General features: G+C 43.0%; 2 protein-coding genes across 2 annotated transcripts; both read right to left on the reverse strand.

Annotated features, from left to right (window-relative positions):
• Positions 1-2,151: 2,151 nt before the first annotated feature.
• Positions 2,152-15,376, reverse strand: LOC311013038 (E3 ubiquitin-protein ligase MARCHF6-like). The gene is made up of 26 exons (XM_084008920.1): positions 15,153-15,376; positions 13,460-13,559; positions 13,108-13,181; positions 12,818-12,961; positions 12,601-12,673; positions 12,286-12,466; positions 11,871-12,108; positions 11,525-11,586; positions 11,290-11,322; positions 11,113-11,164; positions 10,904-10,962; positions 10,742-10,822; positions 10,382-10,450; positions 10,143-10,217; positions 9,841-9,975; positions 9,622-9,741; positions 8,682-8,782; positions 8,410-8,547; positions 7,842-8,034; positions 7,662-7,731; positions 7,388-7,569; positions 7,155-7,289; positions 6,577-6,666; positions 6,169-6,301; positions 5,502-5,637; positions 2,152-4,965 (listed from the first exon to the last, which is right to left on the reverse strand). Exons 1-26 carry the CDS (start codon positions 15,169-15,171, stop codon positions 4,881-4,883), a joined length of 2,778 nt encoding a protein of 925 aa, XP_083865046.1. The 5' UTR covers positions 15,172-15,376; the 3' UTR covers positions 2,152-4,880.
• A 324-nt stretch (positions 15,377-15,700) lies between these two features.
• Positions 15,701-17,558, reverse strand: LOC311012017 (ATP synthase subunit C lysine N-methyltransferase-like). The gene is made up of 4 exons (XM_084007280.1): positions 17,068-17,558; positions 16,668-16,805; positions 16,468-16,518; positions 15,701-16,105 (listed from the first exon to the last, which is right to left on the reverse strand). Exons 1-4 carry the CDS (start codon positions 17,347-17,349, stop codon positions 15,884-15,886), a joined length of 693 nt encoding a protein of 230 aa, XP_083863406.1. The 5' UTR covers positions 17,350-17,558; the 3' UTR covers positions 15,701-15,883.
• Positions 17,559-17,721: the final 163 nt, after the last annotated feature.

Raw genomic sequence — 17,721 nt, forward strand, 5'->3', positions numbered from 1 at the left:
TGTGACGGGACACTTTGAATGTTTTCTGTTGGAATACAATAAAGTGTTAAATGTAATGGTACAAGCACAGAGGGAATGTCTTAACTTTTGAAATTGTTCTGGCTTAATATCTGTTCTTTTGTTCTGGGAAAACTGAATGAAATAAGCAAGTGAGCCATTGTGTTCTTCACACAGGACATTTAAACACACTAAACACAGAGAATATGTAAAGTAAATGCAACAAATACCAAAACTTCCAGGCCATTACTTTGTTCTGACTGAGATATCCTTATTAGAGAAATAATGCAACGTGTCAAGAGACCCCACCCCCTCTGGTTTCATCCTCTGCTGCACTTAACACTGCCAGCTTAAATTGGATTTAACAACCACATGACTTCATTTGTGTACAAGGAACAGTGGAAGGAATGGGATCCCTTTTAAAACCAAGGTGGTTCAGGCCGTAATGTAACCTTCACTAATGCCCTTATCACATAAAGTTACTATTACATGGGGACCTCACGTGATTTTGAAATTACCCCCTGACAACTGTTTCATCCGGGAGATTCGTACAGGTACAAGTCTGTATTTTACTTGAATTTACCGGCATTCCCCCCAGATACGATTTAAAAATATCCAAACCTGCTGCGGAACATCCATTTCCTGTATACTGCTTTGCTTTTGCTTCAGCGATGAGGCCAACACATACAGACACACATACACGGGACTAGTATTATTAGGTTTGGCTGGTAAATCAGTCTAGTTGACTTGGTCATGAACTCAGTATCTGGCCTGAGCATCTGTGTCAAGACAGTTTTGGATTCCAGGTGAAACCCAGAAACCCTAATCTCTAGCGGTTCAGCCCCGCCTTCCCTGAAACACAGCAACATTCTGTGTAATTAACTGCCATTTGCGAGGTAAAAATCATAGATTGCAGACCTGGGACAAAGACAACTGGCAAAATAGTCATCTGTGCCCGAGTATACATTTTAGACTCCTTTCCTGGAGTCTGGTTTTACATAGACAAGAAATAGGAATCAAACGGCGCAGCAATAATCTCTTCAGAGCTCAAGGAGGGACAAATTACAGGCACTTAGCCCGTTACTTGATCGTCATGAAAAGGTTGATCCCATTGTGCTTGTGAAAAATGAAGCACAGGTTGTAAAAATCTGATTTAGCCTGACAGTGGAAATCTTGTTTCAGCTGCATACGCTCCTAATCTGCACTTGGTTTCGACAACCGTTAAGACTGTGCATTAGCAGAAAGGTAATTGGATTCAGCAGAAATAACCCTACATCCTGTTTCCTAGAACCGTGCTTTGTACCAGACATCAGATGGCAATATTTGACGGTCCCAATAACATTTTAACAACTGAAGAACGTCAAACAACGCCTGGATAAAACGGTCTAGAGTGTAAAATGCATGTGAGAGAATTGAGGTGAGGCATTTACCTTGAAGCTTAAGGTTAGGGTTTTTCACCATGATATGGAAGCTAAATACTAATAATTATAATGCCGTGTCAGCCCGACTTTAGGGTTTGGCTTTGACCTTGAATGGTTAAGGTTAGGCTTTGACCTTGATTGGTTATGGTTAGGTTTTTTTTCTGTTACACTCTATCATGACTTTACTTCAAAACACTATACTATAAAATTACTGTCTACTGACTTATTTTAACATACTATGGCTTTTTTTAAATAGTATAAAAAGGGATTTCCATCTTTTTTCAACATATTGTATGTTCAACTTTTGACATACTAAACTTTCTATGACTTTATTTACATACTTTATTACTTTACTTCGTCAACAAACTGGCATTTTTTTCTGGCATCCTATAATATGCTAAAGTGTAGCTCCACCTGCCTTGGTCTATAGCTGGGGCTCGACTTTAAGTTTTACAGTACATATTAGTAGTATGCTATATTTATAGACTGTACCAAATTACATAGAGTGATTGGAAATTATGAAAATGAGATTATCTTAAAATTCAGAAGCATTTCAAATTTCTTTATACATATTTAAAAGTGTTAACAGTATCTTTTAATGGAGCTTTATGTGTCTAGGTGCAGATACATTTAATGGAGTTAAAGTAATAGGCGTTTTGAGGATTTGTGCCGGTAAGACTAAAGTCTGCAGTGTGAAGAAGAAACTGCACACTCCAATAGATCATTTCAATAATTTGCATTGTTTCAAATGACTGAACCAACAATTGATGGACATTAGATTATATTCCTTTATGTTACAGTACATGCCGCTGCTTGTTGCACATATAAAAATAGAAATCATTTGCCTCTAGAAATTGAAATTCATGACCAAAATTTTAAATGTCCAGCTCAGTTCAAGAAGATACTTAAAAAGGTCACTTTACAGCATTATATGTATTTCACACAGCAGCACTACAGTTGTCAGCACTAAAGTCAATGTCATTCACAATCCGTATCAATAGAAAAGCAGTTTGTTGACCAAACAACACACAAAAGTCAAAAAACAGATGCAAAACTTAAATTCATAACCCATTGTGCTGAGTCACCACAGTGAAATACTGACATTGTTGCTTCTCGGTGGGAGAGAAATAAAAAGTGTTGACTGTGTTGCAGTGAATTCTGAAATGATTGCTACCTGTGGCATAAAGTGCACATAAAAAAAAAAAAAAAAAATCTTGATTACAATGAAGGAATGAACTTTTGGGCATTTCTCTGGAGGGTAGTGGAGCAGAGGAGACAAGTGGGAGTACAACATATAGGGCCCTATTGAGTGATCTAATAGTGCGTGGTCTACAGTGAATGGCCCAAGTGCATTTAGGGAGTCCTGACTCCATGCGTGCTACTTGAATGGTGCATAGGTTTTGGGTGTAACATTAATTAAATCAATCACCGTCATAGAATTATGTATTTATATTGATAAGTTTCATATTCTGTTTACAACCGCATTTCAGCGGCTTAAAATACAAAAAAAAAAAAATGAGAGGATTTGTCTTTTCCTCAACATACAACAAACTTGCATAAAAAAAATGAAAATTTCTCCAGAATGTAGGAAATTAAGTGTTTGATGCTCGAGATCTTCATCGTAATCCTCCCTATAGGCTCTAACTATCTGATGCACCCTTTAATTACAGCGCAATTGACTTTAGATCAGGTTTTTGTAGGTCCGTCGCACAATTGCTTTCTATTGCCACAAGATGGCAATGCAGCGTTGCTTTTTTTCGTGCAGGGTTTACATTGCCTTGCCTTTCAGGCGTTTCTAATAAAATCAAACCGATTTAAGCTTACATCGCACTGGCAAAACCGCAAATCGACCCAACTCTATAAGCAAGCCCATGTAATTTACTGAATCTGTTTGCACAGTTAAATGTAAAGATTTCAGTAACGTGAAAGCCGATTGCAAGGCAACTGCAGTAGCTACGTCCAATCAAAAGCAATCAATTATGTAAACAGGAAGTCACTGTAGCAAAACTGTAACAAAACTGGCAAGACATTTTTTTTATGGAGAAATCTCTACAACCGCTCATCCTTTACCTTTCCTGTACATGTAGCTATGATGTTGTTTTAATTAAATCCCACCACATGAGCATGGTCGTTAGCAAGTACATTGATCACAAGATCTGTGTGATTCAGCTCAGCAGGTTGCAGCGATCAGTGTAATGATAAATCAGAGCAACGTAATGGTACCGAAAAAGGAGTTAGTTAGGAAACCTAAAAGATTAACATGGCAGCTTGCCATCTTTTTATCTAGTACGTACTGGCACTCCCTCACCCTAACTGAAATGAGTTCACTCTAGTTTGCCAGAACTAAACTTCTCACTTTCCCCCCTGACGAAAAGCAGGTTTTTTATACAGTTTGTTTGTAGCTGTTTTCTCCCAACTGTTGACAGAATGCAGACAGGTTAGAGTCTGAAACGCTGGATTAGCAGCAACTATTTTTTTTTATTCTTTCAAAATAAATATTTTTGTAAAATCAATGTTAGTCTAAGGGTGTAAAACAGGCACATTCTGAAATGTTCTCGGTTTTTTCCAGTTTAAATATTTGTAGTTGAAACCTCGCTAAATGACCTCTCCTCTCCTCAAGGTGGCTCGGGAAGGTACTACACTACCCTGACTGTCTTTAAAATTCACAGGAGAACATGTCCTGGGCTGCTTCCAGACTATCAATCATATATCTACATCTTACTTCAAAGAAATTCTCAGGACTAGCCAACAGCTCACTCCAGAAGTAAAAAAAAAAATGAACACGTCTAATAAAACCATCTAAAAAGCAAAGAAATAAAGTACAATCACATTGCTACATTATGTGTGTCCCTCCTTATCAATGAAATCTATTTGATGAAGGGTATAATTTGAGACGAATCAACAATCGAAACAGAACCACAGAAACCACAGCGATGGTCAACATATCGCCTCTACAGCTCTGAGAACGGCCCGTTAAGAGATGCTCAGCGTGAGCTAGTCAGTACTTCACAACAAACATTCAAAGGGAAGCACAAATTGAGGTAAAAAGCTATGCTCAACTGACCTGATTTCAAACCTTTTTTTAAAAATAATACTATGACAACTTAAAATGTCAGCTGCGTTGAAGATACGGACACATCAAACAGGATGGACAGTCACCGGCATTTGAGGTTCAATCATGCCGACTTGTTTTTAACGAATGCAAATTTTCCACAAAGAGTTTTGAGACTTCACTCTTCAGCGTCTTTGTCTCCCAACCTGTTACCGCAGTTAATGTTGGTGAATAAGAAAAACGAGGCTGCAGTCAAAAGATTAGGAGGTTGGTGTTTTGAAGTTGGCATCTGACAGCCAAGCACGGGGGAACCAAAAAAAAAAAAAAAAGGTTTCACCACAGGAGCTGATGCTAGCTCTGAGTGCGAGGCAGAATGAGTCAGCTCCACTGATCCCACAGCAGAGTCAGGTCTATGAGGAGGTGCTGTACGAGGAGGTGGACGTCCTCCTGCCTGACTTGCGTTCATAATTCACCAGTCGCTGCCCAACCAGGTACCTGGAGGAGAAACAGGAAAGGCAGAGCTGTTAACAAATCATTTTAAACATGTTTATTAATTCTAAAATACACAGCCGCAATTTATTTATGAGCTTTTACAATCAGTCTTCAGTTGGGGAAACAAAGTGGTGTCTAACATCCGAACATTCAGCTTCACAAATATTAGTCATGAGGCTGCTGTCAATGTTATGTTTCAATCTGCTCTTTCCTACATTGAGCCTTAGGGCCAATAAATAAAACTAGGGCTTGGATGATTTTTATAGCCGGTTTGCTTCTAAAGTAATTTCATTTTGCAGCCGCAGTTGGTAATCTCTTGTCTTTATTTTAACTTTACAAAACTTGAGGAAACAATCGTTTGTTCAACTTTATAATAATGCTGCTAATAGCTGCCTTCACTTGTTGCATTCAGGTCATGTTGAAAGGATCTGTGAATTCAATTTATGCTTTAACTAACTTTTAAGTCACTTAGAATCAGCCTGATTGGAATAAAACCCTTGTCCTCGTGTGTTCAGTCACAGTTTGAGTCGTCAACTAACTTGTCGTTCTTGATGTGTTCGTAGAGGCGTTTGAATTGTCGTATCTGGAAGGACAGGATGGCCAAGAGTATGACCACCATCAGCAGGAAGGGATAGATCCTCCTCTCCACCAGCGTCTGCATCTGGGGCTGCACACCTACGTGGGGAAGGAGGGATGCAGAGGAGGAGGTGAGTGGAAGTAAGAGAAGACTGAATAAATACTCAAACAGGTTCTCCTCAAGCGTGTCTGCGATGCGTTACCTCTAGGGATAATCCAATTAAGAGTTGAGCTAACGAGTAAATGAAAGACTGAAACCAGTCGATTGCAATTTTCTCCCGATTACCTCAATGCCCCCTTTATTGACCAGTTGTTTAAATGCTAGTCTTATCCAAGTCAACATCAAAAACACTGTTTTAAACTAAAATTGGTGCCTTGGGCCGGCTTTACTCTGGCATCTGAGCCTGAATCTCATTGAGAGTTGAAAATGGACTTTACAACTAACATTTTTGTTATTACAGAGCGAGCAAAGTACCAAAAACAAAAGTAATGCTGGGACTTCCAGGTATCAGTACTAGCTGGAATAAAAACGTCAATCTTTAATCCCACTTGCAGAGGCAATTAGGGAGAGAAAGGAGAGTTGAAAATTCATTCTCAACACAGAAACATAATAATCCATTCAAGACTCACCCAGCAGTGGTGTAATGCCTTGAGAAATAGTGTAGGGCACGCTGAGAGACAGCAGCAGGGTACAGATGACCGGGGCGGCCAGCCCTCGCACAATGAAATGGAGGTCAATGTTTCGGATACCATTCGCGTACACCTGCAAGAGAGAGAAGTTTGTTTTACTTCACTCCAATGCCAGTTGAATTATTTTAGTACTAAACAGTGAATGCAAAATGTTGATTATTTCTTAGAACATGCTTCTATAGACGGGCTTTAAACATCGTTAATAGAAAGTGGACAATATGTTCCACTGTACTTTGGATCATGTAAAGAAATATTTCCATGTTGCATCATATTTCATAACAGTGAAAATGTCAGTGATCCCCCGTTTTAGTTCACGGTTAAATGAAATGAGAAAGATGTGAGACAGACCTGCTCGATGACGGTTTTCAGCCACCACTGAGGGCCCATCAGTGTGATAGCAGCAATGATTTTAGCATGGAGCACGCCCAGGGCCCAGTCCTGCCACACAGACAAACCAGACAATCAAAACACAGTGACGTATTCCTCTAGCCTGCTCAGCACCACTGGATCAGGGTAAAGTTACTGCTCAATCCATTTTGTTTGTCCATGAAGAGCAGGACACTGAAGGCCAGCAGTGCCATACACTCCCTGTACTGCTGCGTTCACAGAGTATGCCAGACACACGGCTGGCAACCTCTCTGTTAAACTAACTGACTTAGTGGGAAACGTGGCTGCATGTGTCTGTGACAATGCACGCAGCATTGTGGCTGCCAATTCTCTTGGACAGGTGATCTGGGGACCCGTCGCCTGTGTTGCTACACTGGGGGGTAAATGATGGATTTAACCCGTTTGGGCATTGGTTCTCGTTGCAGCTGGGCAGCTTGTTCAGGGCTCTAATGCTGACAATTAAATGCTTAAATGATCAGTAAACAAAAGCCAATTCTAAATTGGCATCCCTTACACACACATGATCTCCATCATCCTACCTGCCAAGGGTAGAAGAGAGGTGTCTGGTCCAGCTGGACTCTGAGAGGAGCAACGATGACCAGCTCAAACAGCAGACCCAGGAGCAGAGGAATCACCCCGGCTAAAAGCACGGCCACCACGACGGTCTTCAGGATCTGTTTTCAACAAGGCATCGCATGAAAACACAACCACTCACCAGTGAGAGGATATTTGTTTGCCCTGGCTTTGAGGACTACAGAGACATCCACATTACCATGAGCGTCCACTCTTGGACTTTGGTCATGATGATGGTACGTCCCTGTGGCATCCAGGACAGCACTACGGTGGCGCCTCGAATGGACAGCCAGCAGATGTACAGGCCGCTGGCTGCTGTGTACAGCTCATGAACCATGGCGCTGCCCATCCAGAAGGACATCAGCCAGCGACCCGCACACACTGGGAGAGGAAGAGGAATGAAGACGTAAAGCATGACTGAGAAAAAGAGATAAAAGGGTAAAATGCAGAGAATGCCTACTTGAGAAACCTACCCGGCAGCGTAAGGCAGAGCAGACTGGCCAGTAACAGAGTCACACACATAAAGACAACCAGCAGAATGATCTTAAAAACCAAAGACAACAAAATGAATTGAGTAGGAAACATAATATAGCAGCACGGGCTTTAGCAATGTGCAATATGAATATATGATATGAATACCAGCCGTGAGTCACCTTGAGTGGGAAGTTGATGGGCCGGTGGTACGACTGGAAACCCACAGGACCGCCCTGCTGCAGAATGGCCTGATGGGCAGCGTGAAGCCCCTCCCCCAAGCCAGGGATCCTGTTGTTATGGCGACCAGGAGGGTTGTTATTTGGTTGGTTTTCATCATCTTCATGGTCCCCCAGCAGGTAGGAGTGAAGGTCACTGTGGGGGGAGGAATTATCTCGTCTTATTACTTTGACTGCAAAGTGACTAAATATACATTTGGGGTCCTTTTTGTGGCCCACAATTTTTCACCAATTGTCGTAGATGAAGATGGTCATTGAGTAAAAGTTCCATAACCTTTCAGCATATTTTAATTCAAGTGTTCTGAGATAAAGCTAGACTTCTGCACCTCCTCTTGGCTTTGTTTTCAGGCGTTAGAAAATCTAAACTATGCTGGTGGGAGGGGTTTGATTGCAATATGCTGAAAGTTTATGCATTCTTTTACACGCTAATGCAACCCCCCCCCCATCACCACCACATTTGCAGTGTGTGTGTGTGTGTGCGTGTGTGTGTGTGTGTGTGTCTTGGGCTTACAGCATGTATCCCGCTGTGAATGTCCAGGCATGGACGAGCCGTTTCAGCCACTGGCGAGTGTGACCCTGCTCCAGCAACGCCGGCAGAACAACCTGAAGCAACAGCAGCTCCAGTGACAGCTCGCTGACCGGGGCGTCGCTGCAGAGACGAGACATAAATCAGACTCCTCTTACAATACACGGTCAGTTTGGTTATGCCTGAATCGAGAAGAGATGTCATCTTCAGCTTGAGACGCTGGAAGTCAGTTGATAATTGAGTGTTGTTGTGTGTACCTGTAAAGCATGACGTTGTAGGGCAGGAAGGTTGGTGAAAGCAATTTAATGATTCTGATGGGAAGCCAGAGCATCAGCAGGACTATGGAGCCAAACACCACCTGGAAACAAACATGCAGGAATACAGAATGTGAAAATACGTCAACGCTGATGCCACACTGCTGGAGGCCCAGGCTGCATTACTGGGCCCACTGGAGGGCTGGGAGGCCCAGGAGATCCAGACCTGAGCAGGGCAGGATGCCAAATCCTGCTGCTCCAAAATGAGAGGCTTTCTGAGGGGACTCTGGTGGTCAGAAACGCTACTGTTGACAGGGGCCACTAATAGCCACACAATATGAAAGTTCCTCGTAGTAGATCGAAATAACACTGCGTTTCCTTCATCCTGTCAATCATACGATTGTGCAACCCACCTTCTTCCCATCACCACCTGGTCCTTCAGGATGATCCTGGTGTTTCAAGTGAAAGTTTCTAACTGCTAGCTGAACTCCACCTTCACCTCTACCGTTCTCCTATCTTCATGGGCCCTATGCTTAATGATGATGCATCACATCAAAGTCTAATCACCAAAGTCCTTCGCTGCTCAAGAAACATCATCATACACTTCCAATCTCCTCATTGAAATGTGTACGATTTTTCATTTTTGTCCTCTAAAAAGGGCAATATAATTTTTTTTTTTTTTTTTGCTTTAACTTAAAATTGAAGCACATGTTGATTGCACAATGTAATGGCTATGGAATAATGACACCATCTGCGCTTGGATTAGTTCCCTATGAAACTTGTGTTTACTGTTTGCCACTGAATTTTAGCCAGGAAAATGAAGGCTCGACTTGCAGCACAAGAGGAAAAGTGCATCAAACATGATGAAAAGCCGAAGGGAATAGCACTCCTGAGGGAGGATTGTGGAAACTATACCCGGCAAAAGAAAAATAACTTGACTGACCACAGAGAGTATAAACCTCCGCAGGTGTCTGTAGATGGGCAGGTGGATCATCTCTTGGACTGGATTGAAATCTGGATCGTTCAGGTTCCTCAGGAACCACAGCACACCAGGGCGGAGCACCTACAACATAAAAATAATGTGATGGATTTAAAAAGCTGTTTAACAGGTGGTTTGTTTTTCACAGCACATGATGGCAACTGGCTGAAGTCCTACACTGACCTCTCTGAGCAGAAGGATGAAGGAGGCGAAGTAGAAGACGTAGACCATGCCGACCAGCCAGTGGAGGAACATGGTGGTACCAGGAGCCGAGTCAAAACTCTGCTCCCTGTCTTTCAGAGTCGCATCAAACATCTCCTGCAACAAACAAGGGACGGGCTTTATCGTGAGTATGTTCAATATTCAACCTAATTCTGATTTTAAAAACGATTTTTTGAATTGTGAATTGGTGAATACCACATCCTCATGGTTGCATTTAACCTGTTTGGTAGGTCATTCAGTATGTGATTATTCTCTCGTCTTACCAGCGAGCAAATGTCGAGCCACCAACCACAAATCAGTGGGAACAAGCCTATCTCCATGACAACCAGCAGGGACACCTGAGACGTATAAAAACACAACCGTTCAATTTAGTTTCCATTTCATCACGGTTGGATTCTGTAATCAGAATTTGCCTAATTACTGTTTGGATTGAAAGCTTGATTAGTTGCATAAAAGCAAAATACATTCTTGGAAACGTTCTAATCTGTCATCTCTAATTTACCTTGACAACAATGTAGCAGACACCCAAGAGGCGTCTGGACCGCTGGAACTTCACTAATGAAGCAAACGCCTAAAAGGAAGCACGGTTGAGGACTAACACCAAAATGTGAGATAAAAAACATTCAGTCTGTATTTCAAGCATTTCTCATGAGCACGTTTCATGCAAACTATTGGTGCCAAAACAAACTGCTGACCTGAACTTTAGAGTTCCTGCATGATAACAAACATTTAGATAAGGTGCTAAACCTTTAGGTCCTTTGCAAAATATTTGGGATATATATCATCTTAAATAATTCTGCACAAAACACACCAAAACTATTATAAGTCATACACAAAATAATGTGCTGTACACAGAGGATACATGGCAGACTATGAGTGCTCCCGCCAGGAGGATGTACCCCAGTATGGTGGTGACGAGGCCGTCAAAGTGTGAAGCTTTAACCTGCAACCGGATATAATGCCATCATCAGATAAATCAATCACTGAACGACAAAAACGACAAAAGGGAATTCGATGCACTTACATATTCTTCAAAGCCCAGACCGACCACTGAGAAATGGCCGATGTGATACGGGCAGAAAGCTAGAGGGAAATTCATAGTCATTGTTAGAATCTGTAGTCTAGTGAAGAACAGGACTGTCTCAAATGTAATTAGCTGGATGGCTTGATTGATTCTCAAAGTTAATGACAGTATGTAGAGTACATCATCGCTATATTGCAGGTTTAACTCACCGAAGACCAGGATGAAGAGTGTGTTGAGAGACACCACCCAGAACACGTGCTCCTAGAGAAGATGCATACAACCGCATTCATGGCAAATATGTTAGTTGAAGCCGAGTTGATCTACCAGTCACCCTTTCAGGCACACTCAGAACTATGTATACGAGCAGAAAGAGTGCGTGCACTTACCAAGAAAACTAAGGAGCCATCCAGCCCCAGCATCTGGGACACAAACAAAGAGCAATGGCTTAATAATGATCATTTAGAATACATATACAGTAAATAAAGATTCAACAACTTTGAATACGACCAAAAATACATTTATTGAAAGGCCAGCTACAAACAGCATCCCTGAAAAGTGGCAAGAATCCAGAGAGCTGGAGGAGGAGGCAGGAAACAGTAGAGACAAAAAATAGATTCCCACCCTTTCCCAGGTCAGCTCCTCCGCTGCTCGGTCCCACTCCAAGGCATTCCAGTTCAAATCTTCTAAAAGGTAGAATCAGAAACGACTGAAACAGTGAGGAACACCTACTGTGCAGTAAAAACATGCTTCTGTGGCTGCATTTCTAAGTAGGTTGCTCTTCCTTGCGTGATTTATGTATTTGTTCCTTTAAAGATGGATAAAAACGCCAGTTCATGCATAGCAATGCATGTACTTGTTTTCTAATCATTTATGTTCGTCTTGTTTAATTTTTCAACTTTCATATCATAACTTAATTACTTTATTTATCAAGAAAGAAAAAAAAAACATCTGTTATGTTCCCACTGACCTTGTCCTCCATTATTGGCATCGGCAGCATCCGCTTCCCTGCCTTCCTCCTCGTCGTCCTCCTCTTCATCTTCCTCCCCATCCTCTTCCTCATCGTCAAGTTCAGCCTCATCTCCGTGGTTGCCGGCTTCGTGTGGGTTGGCGGGTGCCTGCCCGTCTGGGGCAGGGTCTGCAGGGTCTTGGGCTCCTGCGGCGTCTGCAGCAGCCTGAGGGTTGACACCAATGTTACCGCCTGGAACCTGTAGAATCACAAGATATTCATGAGGTAAGATGGCTCACGATATCAGTAAATATAACTCATAGTTTTGGATTCGGCAATTACAGTGTTTGACATAATCGGGCAAGATTTCTACTGTGTGTAAACACAAAGCCGATAATCTGTCCGGCTCTGTGTTGGCAACATCAACTGATCTCACCTCATTAGCTGGTGCTGGACCGTTTGGCTGGTTTGGAACTAGAGGGGGTTGGTTCTGCTCTAACCACTGAGGGGCGCCACCATGGACAATCTGCTCCCTAAGCCACACCAGGCTGATGAAGGCGCACAGCGTGCAAGTGACCACAAAACAACCCTGGAGGCAGTCTGAAAGCAGGTTTTGTCTGCGAAGGGAGGAGTTGAAACACGACCGTTTAATCACAACAGTTTCACATGTTGCTTTGCTACAAAGAGCTTGAAAGTATGGGATATGCGGGTTACAGTGTGAGAGTGAAGGCGCAAGACCAGTCGAACTTACGTTGAAAGCATATCTAATGGCAGGGTAAGGAGAGAGCTCACAGAGCCGGTAAATAAACACTTGTAAATACGACCTGTTGGAGAAGCAAAATAACAATCAGTATAATTTCTTACGTTCATTTTCTATTCATCTTTTACCTGAACTTTGTTAGGGGATATGCTGACACAACATGAAATCTCTCCGCATTGTGTTTTTACAACAGAACGGTGCGACTTACATGCTGTGAGAGGCACCACGCCTAGCCAGGCAAAGGCCACCAGTGTGTAGTGGAACCAGTATCTGATGGCTGTGCCAATACTGGTGACCAGCCCTGCGAAGATGTCCTGGACAGGTAGGCGAGACGGCATGTCTGGAGAGTAGACTGGAGAAAAGAGCGGGGGTAAAAGCGGGAGTGAGACAATGGAAGAGAGGGATATAGGACGGCATAATTGGGCCCTTTTAAAAGAAGCTGAAAACAAAATTAACACCCAAGTGTAATGATCCAATTTTAACAAACAAACAACTTACTTGGTGTAAATGCAAACCTGTGTTTGCATAATTCACAGTATTCTTTCCTGCTGTGTTTCAACCACTGCAGTAAGCTGTGAAAACAGAAAGGTAGTAAGTTTAATCTTTTGATTCTTACGGAAACTTTATGTGCAAGACTCTTGCAGAACAGACAAAAAAAAATCCATGATTCTTCACAGATTAAATGTGACTTCTGGGTCAGAAGTAGTTCCCCTTTGTGTCTGTCTGTTCATATTGTTTTTCAGGTGAATAATTCTTTCCCTGTGTTGGAATACACTTCAATAGCATCTCTGAACCCAACCTACTTTTAACCTTAAATAGAAACAAGTTCGGAGTAAATAATGGAACGTACCATTCCTGATGGATGAACTTGATGCTGCCCGTGCAGACACAGGGGTGGTAGAGAGGCTTGTCATGGGAGCCCTCCGACCGACACACTCGACAGATGTCCGCTGTGCAACAAGACTTTTACTTTAGACTTTATTGTCCCCAAAAGGACATCAGATAGATACATTGACAAAGGACATAGAATTGGGGAAAAAAACACACAAAACTACACGAGAGCACATAGCATGAACAAACAACGCTCTACTGATGAGACTGAAATGGGCACAGTCGGGCGTGTTCCCTATGGCTGCAGCAGGGATCAGGCTTCTACTGAAGCGAGCCCTTCCACACCTGGGTGTTCTGTATCTGTGCCCGGAGGGCAGCAGGGTGCGGAGGTGATCGAGTGGGTGTGTGTCCTATTCTATAGAGGTTGTGAAGCCTGCAGTGGCCTTATTGTTCAGTTGTGCAAGGTTGGGTGTGGGGAGACCAGTTATCTCAGCTGCGTGTTGGTTATGCGTGTGAGGTTAGTCCAATTAGTGACAGATAAGTTGTTAAAGAAACAGGTGGAACAGTAGAGGAAGAATAATGCTCTGGTACAACAACAGGAGGAGGTGGGGGCCAACATAGTCCTTTAAAATGTGTCACAGAGTACAGTCTGTTGCAGCAGAGCGTGCGCCATCTTTTACTGCGTGCAATGAGGAACAGCTTCTCCAATAAGCACACAATAACATAACGAAGCCTACCATGAGATATCCTACTCCTGGAATATTGCATTTTAATAACTCTGTCTTTTGCATTTCCATTCATCTCAACAACATATCAACTTGATCCAAGACACTTTCTTTTATTTAAAAAAGCATGCAAGCTTTCTGCAGAACATCAACACTGTGACTAGTTTCAGTATCTAAAAACACATTTGGGGTAGCATGAGTAGGCGTCTTCACTGTGAATACGACGAGACGGGTCATATAGGGCGAGCTGTAATCCTTGGATTACCCGTGTGTTACTTGATGATCAAAACAAAATAGCTATAATTAGCCCAGGGTGCACCGGCATATCAGAGAGGATACACCAGACTACACTTGGCTGACTTAATTTGTAAACAACCTGCTGTAATCGAAGCATATACGCTGTATCACAGTGTAAGCCATGCTAACGGCCGCTGTGTTGTCCAAGGATGACGACAAATACAGAATGTAAGGGTTGGTTGAGGATGTTAGAAAGCAGTGTAAACGTTAAAGTTGTGGGAATAAACCCGTGTCAACGTGCGGTTAAGCTAACCCTATGATTTTTAACATTAAACGTGTTACACGTTAGCGTGTAACGTAAACTAAAAGTACCGCTAATTAGTTACGTATGACTTTAATGGCAAAGGGAGAAGGACGTCAACCACCACATCTCATTCCTGGGTTTGTCTGATTTATGAAATAAAGACAAGTAAAGAAAACGAAACACCTAAGGTTAACTTTATTGACAACCGCCGACAGCTAACGGGGTGCGAGTTGATGCTGGCAGTTAGCTCGCTAGCTAATGCTAATTGGCTAGTTTAGCGGTTTGTGTAATTCCGGCGAACCTCGAGTCAAAAGTGTAAACACAGAGTCGCTGTTTACCACCGACAACACTTGAGTTAGAAAGTGGCGAAGGACTTGTTCGTGTCTGTTTTACCCGTTAACGCCAACAACTTAGTCCCAAGTTTTAACATCAAGTTGGCTAGTTACCTTCCTCGGCGGTGTCCATCTTGACTGGCTACTTGAGCAGCCCTGCTCCGCAGTCACACAGTTAAAAGAGCGATGACTGCCAGCCATCTACGTGCAAACATGCCAGGCTGGTGTTCGGTTCAAGCTCTCGGTTGCCGTTGACGTGGCCGTACGTTTGGAAATCAAATATAAAGCTCTTTTCACTCAGCTAGCGGTCATGCTGCACCTAGAGCAAAGGCGTGCGGCGTTTTCACCACTAGATGGCAGCCGAGCGCAAACAACCCATCTTGACAATAACACGGTTTTATTTATAAATGCAGGAGCCTAAGAATAGCACATGGTGCAGGAGTTTTCTGGAGGTACCGTACAGAATAATGTGGTGCACAAATCTTCCGACAGGTTTGCCACATTTGTCAGCCGCTTAGCAAAACCTTTGTCATTCTGGAAAGGATAAGCAATTCATCTTTTAATAAATCACGATCTGCAAGCATTGATGGCAATACCACGTCTTCCTCTTTTTCACCCTTGTTTTTTTTTAAAAAACATGTTTTTTTAAAAAACAATCTCTGGAGTGTAAACCCATCACCACGGTCATTGTCTATCAGGTTCTTTTCTCAATCTCACAAGTACGTCGATGTGTAAAGACTTAACTCTTTGTTGTACGTTTTTAATCAAGTCTTCCCCAAACATTTCAGGTCCAGCCCAGAATATGAATTGCATTAGAATGAAAAGGCAGAAGAGGAAAATGTCATTTATGTGTGCGAGTCTGGCGTGTCCTCGTGTTCTGATGTCGTCTTCCTTGTCATTCCATGTTGCAGGTGTGATTTGAATGTCTCTGCGTTGTACACCCACACAGTGTCTATGCCCTCGCCGGCGGTGTCTTCAGGGACCCACGTAGGAAAGGGAAAGCGACAAGCCACCACCTTGGCCGTACTTGGTAACTCGCTTGCCAGCTTCAGCTCCAGCTGGTCCATCTGAAGGTACAGAAAACAATCAAGAGCAATACTTTTGGGATTCTAAAAACTTGAGGTTTCAGGTGATACAATGATACTGGAGGTCTTTCCCAAAAGAGGATACAAACAGCTGATTATATTTGATTTAAAAGCCAACTCCAGTGAACTGAATGGTGCCATTTCTCACCAAGAATTGCTAATTTTATCACCGATACATGCATGTATTGACGATTTAAGACCATCTGTAACTAAAGGAGCAAGCCTAACTGAGTGCCTGTCCACTGACTACATACTTTACTGTTTTAGTGACTCACATGGCATATAGGAGGAGCAAAGAAAATATGATTTAGAATGTCGATAGAAGCACAAAAACAAGAACTCACCATTTGAGGGACTCCAAATATGACAACGTTGGAGTACTGAGCAAAACTGACCTAGCAAAAGAATCACAAATATTGAAAATGACGAGGTGAAGACACCTTGTACGGTTCACGTTTTCATCGTCTTTCACTAAATGACACCTGATGTCTGGAACAATAAAAACAAGTCACGATGTAATATGCTGAACCGGGGTATCACCGACCTTCCACAAGTCAGAGATGTGGAAGGAGGTGGAGCGGTGGACTCCCTCTCTCGCGGCCTTGAAGCGAGAATACCACACCAGCCAGGGGTTTAGCTCGAAGCCCGATGCTTGAAACCCACGCTTGGCCGCTGCTATCACCTGCAAGAGGAAGGAGAAGGATGGGAGATTCAATGCATCAGCAGCTGGATGTAGAACGAAGTCTGGCATTTCTTTTGAGGGTTTTCTTTTTCTGCAGCACAACTATGTTTAGATCAGATTTCCACTTTAGTAGCTCTTCAATTATTCTACTCTACAGTATTTCTGAGACATGTCATTGATGACTGGTTCTGCTTGTTTTGGATCTAGGGTAAGTTATGTATTTCTTTGCCCCCAGACAATACACAGCACACAGCACACTTACTATCCTTCCATCTCCACTCCCAATGTCCACCAGGGTCCCCGTTCTGGCTCTCAGCACCCCGAGGACGTTCTCCACCTGCGCTGTGGTCGCCGGGACGAACGGTAAGCAGACTCTCCTCAGGGCAGGAGCGACGAACGGAGCCGCCACCGCGTACAGGGCGACCAGCGAGCCCCCCAGCACCCCCGTCACCACGACACCGAGGCGGCTCACGAACTTCCTCTCCTTGACCTCGCTGTTTACCGGCCCCGCCGCCGAGCCCAGCAAAATACCGTCTTGTGACATGTCGCTAGCTGAACGCAAACGTTACGAATAGAGGATAACTTTAGCTGAACGTGGCTTCTCTGCTATAGGTTAGCACACGGAGCTAGCTGCCCGACGTAACAATGAATGCATCTGCTCATTGTGACGAGTTAAAAGCGCCAAACGAATGATTATAAACCGAATACTTAGCTAGCTGAGTTAAAAGGTTGACCTGTACAGCGCCCTTACGCGCCCGATGGGATGACAGCGATACGCGAACAAAGGTTCCGCTCTGCCTTAGTTCCGTTGTAGCTTCCGCTAACGGAAATCATACTAAAATACACTAAATACACGCACACAATTAATGACAGTGCTACGGAGCAGAGTAAAGGGAAAATAGGATTTTTAATGAAG

This window comes from Eutrigla gurnardus (genome assembly GCF_963514095.1).
Source record: "Eutrigla gurnardus genome assembly, chromosome: 4".
NCBI classification, from domain to species: domain Eukaryota; kingdom Metazoa; phylum Chordata; class Actinopteri; order Perciformes; family Triglidae; genus Eutrigla; species Eutrigla gurnardus.

Coding starts and splice junctions, on each gene's coding strand:
- LOC311013038 (XM_084008920.1), bottom strand. Junction 9,742..9,840: donor TCATCCTTCTGCTCAGAGAG/GTCAGTGTAGGA, acceptor TTTATGTTGTAG/GTGCTCCGCCCTGGTGTGCT. Junction 5,638..6,168: donor AGGCATTACACCACTGCTGG/GTGAGTCTTGAA, acceptor TTCCCCACGTAG/GTGTGCAGCCCCAGATGCAG.
- LOC311012017 (XM_084007280.1), bottom strand. CDS start 17,349: ATGTCACAAGACGGTATTTTGCTGGGCTCGGCGGCGGGGCCGGTAAAC. Junction 16,519..16,667: donor ACATCTCTGACTTGTGGAAG/GTCGGTGATACC, acceptor TTCTTTTGCTAG/GTCAGTTTTGCTCAGTACTC. Junction 16,106..16,467: donor TATTTGGAGTCCCTCAAATG/GTGAGTTCTTGT, acceptor CTGTACCTTCAG/ATGGACCAGCTGGAGCTGAA.